At 44.5% G+C, this 8,282-nt stretch overlaps 1 protein-coding gene across 1 annotated transcript in view; it reads left to right on the top strand.

Annotated features, from left to right (window-relative positions):
• Positions 1 to 1,670: 1,670 nt before the first annotated feature.
• The window catches only part of gpat2 (glycerol-3-phosphate acyltransferase 2, mitochondrial), a 43,177-nt gene continuing 36,565 nt past the window's right edge, over positions 1,671 to 8,282 (top strand). The window contains exons 1-5 of the mRNA XM_008281572.1: positions 1,671 to 1,742; positions 6,775 to 6,882; positions 7,176 to 7,246; positions 7,343 to 7,453; positions 7,896 to 8,018. Coding sequence (XP_008279794.1) covers positions 1,671 to 1,742; positions 6,775 to 6,882; positions 7,176 to 7,246; positions 7,343 to 7,453; positions 7,896 to 8,018 — 485 coding nt within the window. The remainder of the gene's footprint in view (positions 1,743 to 6,774; positions 6,883 to 7,175; positions 7,247 to 7,342; positions 7,454 to 7,895; positions 8,019 to 8,282) is intronic.

Raw genomic sequence — 8,282 nt, 5'->3', positions numbered from 1 at the left:
GTAATTGATCAATTAACTTTTAACGAGAGGAAGAGCTAAGCAAGCATAAATGAGTACTGTAAGGAGGAAGCCCGTGACCCAGATCCCAATATCTGTCTCGCCATGTTTCTACAGATCAGCGTGTGAACTCACATGCTGCGTGTTGGCAGGTGAAGCTGCACGTGGATGATGAAACCCGTGTGTGTGTGTGTGTGTGTGTGTGTGTGTGTGTGTTGTTTCACCAGTCTGGGCTTTGCATACTGCTGCCTCTAGCTGTTTCCATGTGGTCTCCCTCTAGAGTGGTTTATATAACCCCATTAGAGCCGTTGCTTATGCTGTAGCTGTGTAATTTACAGCTCCGCACCCTTTACTCCCCGTTTTGCTCTCGTCTACTTCATCAGCTGCTGCACCTGCGAAGCATCACGCAGCCACGGGATAACCTCTTATCAATGGCATTCTTCCCACCGGAGCTGGTAATGAATGTGGGAACTTGAGCCAGTTGAAATGGAGCATCTCCCCATGGGGAAGGCTTAAGTTTTAATTAGCAAAGTTAATGGGGCAGAGTGGGATCAACAGAACGAGAGACAGAGATGTGAAGGAAAAGTCTCTGGTTGAGCCTAATGAGACTCCTGAATCTTATGGATGGAGCCACGGAAAGACTCGTGTGAAGACAGTGGATGACAGCAGGAGGTGTCTCGGTACTTTTGTAGTAGAAACAAAGGTTTACACAAGCCAGAGGGGAATCTCTGTCAGGATGGTGGCTTTTACGCCAGCTTAGCTCTCTGTTTGGAGAACGCGAGCTGGTTCTTGATCTGCTTTAAATCTGCCTTAATTTCAGGTGATTACTCACTTTGAGCTCCAGCACACCCAGCGCTATCAATTAAACAAGCCGTTTAAGCCAGATCGTATTACATTGTGACTTATGTTTGCCAGCACTCATTACTGTGTTTTCGAGTCGGCAAATGGCCAGCATCAGTTACATAAGAGCTGTTTTTCAGTGGACGGCTATATACCTTGCTTTTAATGATTTATAACCCACCGGTGACTGTCTGCCCCGCTCCGCCTGAACGTTGCTGAGCAAAGACGGCCTCAAGTTCCTATCCATCTCTAAACTCCTAATGGCAGTTCTGTCCTTGTTTCATTCCTGCCTGCATACGCGGGTAAACACAGAACTTCTAAAGTAAAGTTTGCCGCGAGTCCAATAAGAGGGAACAACGGGGAAAGCGAAGCCAGTGAAAGCGGCAGCAAGAGGCTGCTCTCCTCTAACTCAAAAAGAATGAAAGGAAGGTTAAGAATTTGAGAGAATTCTGTGATGGTGCAGGGAAAAAGAGTGCTAGTTAGATGGGTGAAATTGTAGCTATGGGCCCAGGGTGATAGATCGGAGAGTGCTGCCAACACTCCCCTGCCAGGACCAGAAGACAGAATGAATTTTGAGTCACACTGAGCTTGTGTGTGCGGCTGTGTGTTTATTTCCTTAAATTGGAGGTTGGAAGGCTTCCTCTCAAAGCACTCACAAAATTAGTCGTCTGTCTTTAAGCTCCTAAAAACGCTCCCCGCTTCCGTTTACGTGCGCTAACTAGCAGCCGTTATTATCCAGCGCGACGTGAGAATGCACAGTTTTTAACCTCATGCTTTCATATCTGCTCTTTCCTCCGATAGGGCTCTGGGTGTAAATCTGCAGCAGCCTCACCATGGTGCAGGAGAAGACAGACGGGATAAACAAAGACATTGTCCTTCCACCGATTCGGCTGAATAGAGCCGCTGTAAGAACGCCGCCTGCATGACTTGCTCCCACTGTCGTCTCCCACTTACTCCATGCGCACTAATCTCAAACGCTTTGTTCTTCATAATCACGAGAGCACATGCATCGCCCCATGTCCTTAATTGTGTTTGATGTTTACCAAATGACAGGATGTGATGCATCAGTGAGTCATTCTGGCCCCTCGGAAAACCAACAGGATTTTCAAAGAAGCGCTGATATTTTTGGAAACGTGCTCGTATGTTTAGTTGTTGTTGATAAGAGGATGAATACCACTTTTATCTGTGCATGTGACTTTGTGTCCTGAATATTAAACCGAAGGTGATTAACTTAGCTTGATGAAATTTGACCTCTCGGCTAACCAGAGTTTAAACATCACACAAATGTGAAAACAACATTTTAAAGGGGAGAGAGTGCTAACTAAACTAAACTAAACTAAACTAATTGTGTGCGTCAGGGTGAAACAGACGATACGATTCGCCCATGCTTTCCGTCATTACAACAAATTAAGCTAACCGCTTCCTGACACTACCAGCCGACTTAAAGGATTATTTGCTCTGACGTATTTCCCATTAATGCAGCCGTTGTGACTTTCTTTGACTCATGCCAGCTTTGAACTCTTTATCTTTGTTCAAGAAAATGAGCAGTTGCACAAAACAGTTGTGGAGCAAAAAGTGCAAGCTCACTGCAGCTCCCCACAACAATGGATTAATTACATTAATTATTTAAAATGTTTGTTTTTCAGCTGACCACAAGTAAATGCAGGAATTAACCACCTGAGGGATGTAATGTCACGGGGATGTGGGAACACTGTCCTCGTCAGTCATGGATGTGTCAGTGACATGAGCCAGAGCTTATTAAGCATCACAGTAGTCTTTGTCATGGTGCCCGTTGCTATCTAAACTCCCACAATGCTCTCTGCTTGGAAACACGGCAGTAGTCTGAGTGTCCGTCTCCTCATGTTGCTACAGTAATAAACAGTAACTGGATCCACCTGGTGGCACGATCAGGTACTACAGCAAATCTACAAGACTTAAGGTGTCTATTATTAAGGAAATAGTGTCGGATCAGATTGGTAGAAACCAAATATAAAATTGCTATATTGCTCAGTGGTTAGCACCGTTGCCGGTTTGCATCCCGGTGAGGACATCCGGGATCTTTCTGCGTGGAGTCTCCATGTTCTCCCCGTGCAGCGTGGGTTCTCTCCGGGTTCTCCGGCTTCCTCCCTCAAGTCCAGAAATATGTTGAGGTTAATTGGTGATTCTAAATTGTCCGTAGGTGTGAATGTGAGTGTGCTTGGTTGTCTGTCTCTAAGTGTAGCCCTGTGATGGACTGGTTACCTGTCCAGGTGAACCTGCCTTCACCCTGGGATAGACTCCAGCTCCCCATGACCCTAGTGAGGATTAAGCGGTATATAGATGATGGATGGATATGTTGGATTGGGGGCAAAAATAAATAAATAATCAGGGCCGTCCTATTCGTCATAGCTCTCCATTATAACTACCCTTTCCTCTTGACTAAAGCAGGCAATCACATGATTTTGCACCGAAAAAGCGTCAAATAAAGTCAAATGCTTCCTTTTATGGGAGCGCACACAAAGCCTGAAGAAGACAAAGCTGGGTTAACAAAGACAGTTGATTCCCATTATCTCTCATTAGGGTTTTATGTTTTGTCAAAGCAGCACAACACAAACAAAGCCCGGGTATGTTAAACTTGCCTCGTAGTGGAACAGCCATTCTACCAACTGCATTAGGGAGGACAACCCCAGATCTATACAGTAGAGGTGGAGGATGCAAAATTAACATGACCCATTTAATCACAGTATCTGTTGGATGTTGGAATCATCCATTGAACAGGCACATGTCAGAGTCAAGAGCAAAACGGGTTTAGCTCGTTGTGTTTGTTGTTCCTGGTCGTACCGCCCATTAACAGATCCCTTCGTAATGTGCTTCCAGTGTAAGCGACTGGGTGCTGACTGTAAGTAACGGTACATAGAAAGGTTTTGTTTTGAAAGCAGCGCTAGTTTAATTATTTGTATTCCCTGTTGAGTTTCCAAACACCACAGCTTATGAATGTGATGCTTCTTGGCAGCTGAATGCCTCTGCCGTGAGCCTCAATTGAGCGTCTGAATGCGCCGCCAGGGAGGATTCACAGATCGCTCCACGATTTTAACACCATCAGAACTCTAAAATGAAGTAACTTTAATGAAAACCAAGGCGCACATGTGCTTCATTAGGAAGCATTAGCCGCTGTATGTTGAGCAGGTTCCAAGGCTCCGCGAGTCGATTTGGAAAGTGCATTAAAATAAAGGGAAACTAATGGGCAGCTGGAAGGTACAAAAAACATATTTAAACACTGCAGCACCGTTTAATTCCTTGAAACTTTCCATGAAAACGAGTCCCGACTGTGACTCATTGAAATAGTTTTAAACACACTGATCATTATGAATATCTGAGTTTTTGATGATCTGTGCAGGAGTGACTTTGACTTTCTCCTGAACATGTTTTATGGGGAAGTATTTATTTTAATTCTATTTTCATCCCTTCATCATACACTTTCCAGTGCACATTTTGGACCCTGCATTAAAATTAGTGAAGCGGTTTTTAAACTGAAATGCATCATGTCTGCAAATCTGCACAACGAATTTAAGAATGTTGTTTTCTGCTATATTTTCTATAGTGCATTTTCTACAGCTTTCTGTAATTTTTTTTAGCATCAGTTGCCCTCCTGTTAGGACCAGGACTAAACAATTAATCGATTTTATGGTGAATTTATGATTTGAAACTATATAGTTGGTGAATTACAAAGGCTGCAGTGTAGGATGTGTAGTATGCAGTGTGTCTGACCCTGGGATTAAACTCTAAACTTTAAATGGTACTTTACACTAAACTTTATATGGGTTCATAAACTCACGCTGTTCTTCTTGTGCGATAGTCCTGCTTTTGATTGACTCTCGTGATAATCCATTCATCATCTATACACTGATTAATCCTCACCAGGGTCATGGGGGGCTGGAGTCTATCCCAGCTGACTCAGGGTGAAGGCAGGTTCACCTGGACAGGTAACCAGTCTATCACAGGGCTACACTTAGAGACAGACAACCAAGCACACTCACATTCACACCTACGGACAATTTAGAATCACCAATTAACCTCAGCATGTTTCTGGACTGTGTGGGAGGAAGCCGGAGAACACGGAGAGAACCCACGCTGCACGGGGAGAACATGGAGACTCCACGCAGAAAGATCCCGGGTGTCCTCACCGGGACGCGAACTGGTGACCTTCTAGCTGCGAGGCAACGGTGCGAACCACTGAACCACCTCATGTGATAATGAGATTTTAAATTTTAACATCTGTTACGTGGTGAATATTGAGCTAAAACTTCAAAAAATCTAAAATAAAATTTAAAAATCTGATAAATCCAATCGCAGTCTCTGTAAAAAAAAATAAAACATCAAATTAACATTTTTTTTCCACCTCGTTCAGCCCTCGTGTGAAAGGAATTTAGACACACACTTGTTAACCTGAGCAGTAACAGAACAGTTACCTCTCCAGCCAGCAGCAGCATCTTTAAGGCGCTCTGCTCACATCATTCCCTGTTGCTGCTATCATATAATTAGCTGCAACTGACTGCTGCTTTTATACACTCAGCAGGTCACTCACCCACAATGCTGTGCAGCCAGCTGTCAGTCTAGGAGCAAACACTTGGGTATAAAACTGATAAATATTCATCAAACTACTCCTAAAGTTGAGTTTTGAACATTCTTACTTTCCTTCACTATTATTATTATTATTGTGGAGTTTCTTCTGCTGTATCTGTATTCACATCCCGGCGATGAGTTTTATTTGCAGCGTGGATCAAATAATCATGTTTACGTAGAACATATGTAAATGTGTAACGTTTACATTATTCTTGGACCACACTGTGAGCAAATGAAGTTAAGAAATTAATCAGCCGCCAGAAAGTTAAGATCAAAAGATTTCTTCATCCTCTTTGGAAAAGAGAGACACAGAAGTGGTATCAGTCCTCTCATCGGGTTGTTTGTTCGGAGGCCGCTACACGGTTTTAGCCTCATAATCCACAAGCTTTCCCTACATTGTCATGCCAGCCACTGTTTCTACTTCTCTCGCCTGTTTTTTTTTAAACTTTTGAATCAGTACGGTAAATTAAATTATTGATAGTTCGATCCGGGTTTTGTCGTTACAGTAATGTTTTGTGTTTTCAGTCGATGCTTTCTTGGCTTCATAGTCAGCTGCTGTTTTCTCGAATCCATCATCGTCGTTCAACCGCGAGAAAGTGTCATTGATTTCGAGAAATTCATTAGCTAATTTTGTCTAAACGGAGCGCTCGGTCTGACTCCTACCTGGAACCGCACGTGCAGCCTGATAATCAGTCGGTGTTCTGGCTGTTTGGTGCGAGGCTCCGATACGAACACTCGGAGGTGAGCAGCAGTCAGCCTGCTGCAGGAGCCTCCCGGTCTGGTTGATTAGTATACAGTCCGCTGTCTGGCCTGCTCAGTGCATGGCTTGTTTATGTTTACTCTGCACCGAGATGCCGATACTGGATCTAAAATGAGGTCTGTATTAATATTTACTGCACTGCTAGTTATTAGCCGGAGTTAAACCAATCACAGGAACAGAGAAAACTTAATAAAGTCAAAATGAAATCAAGAGCGAAGGATCAAAGCGTTTACGTGCTGTTTTTTTCTCTTGTGTCTTTTATTGACGTGGCTGCCGTACTGCCCTTTTTATCGCGTGTCAAAGAAAAAGTAATAAAAACTCGTTCAGTGTAATGTAATACAGTTCAACAGCACCACCAGCTGCAGCTGCACGGTGACAATACGGGCGTATCGGTCCCTCTAAAATCTAAAGTTTCAATAAAAACTGCACATTATAACCCTCGTAAAGGTTATTGCAGGACTGTTGCAGGACACGGCATTAGCTTCAGTGAGGTGTAACTAAGGAACTTGTGTGGTTGTGGCTGCACTCTCTGATGTCTGTTCTGTGTTGTGTTGTTGTGTCTCCGTCCCTCTCAGTCGTCACTGGGGTTGAAGATCAAGAAAAAGCTGATTGCGCCTCCCCGTCTGGGCAAGTTCAGACCAACCGTGGGCCAATGCTGCCACCAGTGCACACCAGACAGTCTGGTGAGTGCGCAGCATCGCAGTTCGACGATGAAAGACACGGCAGAAAATAAGACTGATGAAATTAAAAGCAGGAAGCAGACGATGTTACTGTTCTCGCTAATTGAATTCCTGTAATGTAGTGCTATAGATTTACAATGAAACTATTCCACTCTCATGACACACTGAGCTCATTGAAATTAAAGAAGCACTTATAGATGTCGGATCGTGTCCTTGAGCTGCACGTGTCGTGGATTGTGTCCGTTCTGCGGCCCAGTCACCTGTTTGTTTGTATGTGTTGTTCTGTAATTGCTCAGCGCACCAACCTCAGACAAAACTCTTCGCTTGGCTTCCGAAACCTGCTGAGCGTCAACGAGACACAGACCAGGTACCGATGCTATCTGGTGCTCAGGCAAACAAAATATTTCAGTCCCAGCGCACTCAGCCGTGCACCTCTCTCTAAATCGTGTGTTTTCTCTTGCAGGTATCGTGGCTGGCTGGTGCGCAGGGTCTGCTTCGCCCTGTTCGTGAGTGGGCGCAAGGTTGACGGGAGTCCTGTTAGCAACAGGCTGGAGAGAGTCTGTCAGAGCAACAGGTACCTGAGGGGAACGAGAGGGAGGAGGACAGGAGCAGAGATGCCAGAGGAGAGTAAATAAATGATAGGCAGAGATACAGAAAATGAAACGGGCTCCTGCAGTTCTGGAGAGAGAGAAAGAGAGAGAAAGGACTAGAGGGAGATAAGAGACACAAACAAAGATAGAGAAAATGAAGGCTATCATGAGGTCTGTGCACAGTGAATGAAGAGAAATGGGATTACTTGGGACGGTATTCACACTTTCTTTATCTCCGTCGCTGAGTCCTCACTTTGTATCTGTTCCCCCCCCTCCTCTGTGTAATTGAGTTTAACCTCTACGCAACCCCTTCGCTCAGGGATGCTGTTGTTGTTGTGTAACTGGAAGGCGGGTGTTGGTCTAAGTGTAGCACAAATGAGGCTTTGTGTCGTGTTAACCCTGCTGTCCTGTGACTATGTGTTTCAGGGTGAGGGAAGCGCTTACAGCAGAGCAAGAAGCATCCGAGGGGGGAGACGGCCAAGGGCAGCTCAGACTCCTCTCACCGTTCCATGCCCTCATTAACACCTGCATTTCCTCTGGTGCCTTAAGGTTTGTGTGTGTGTGTGTGTGTGTGGGCAAAGGGCAAGGTTCAAAGATGGTGGTTTGTTGTGTATTCAATAATAAAAACTATTTTGCATATTGATTCAGACCTGCCCTGGGTGACCTTTCCATGTAGAAGTAACAAGAAACCAATAGGACATTGGAAGCAGGGTTTTTATTTAGTGGTGTTCGATCTTCCAGTAGAAATGGAAGTCTTGGGTGTTTTGCCATGAAGTCATCATAAAGTTTGGTCTTATGTTCAGAAGTTTAAGA

The sequence above is a fragment of the Stegastes partitus genome, unplaced genomic scaffold, assembly GCF_000690725.1.
Source record: "Stegastes partitus isolate 25-593 unplaced genomic scaffold, Stegastes_partitus-1.0.2 Scaffold237, whole genome shotgun sequence".
In the NCBI taxonomy this organism is placed as follows: domain Eukaryota; kingdom Metazoa; phylum Chordata; class Actinopteri; family Pomacentridae; genus Stegastes; species Stegastes partitus.
The sequence above is the reverse complement of the archived record's forward strand: the minus strand, read 5'-3'. Positions and strand labels throughout refer to the sequence as shown.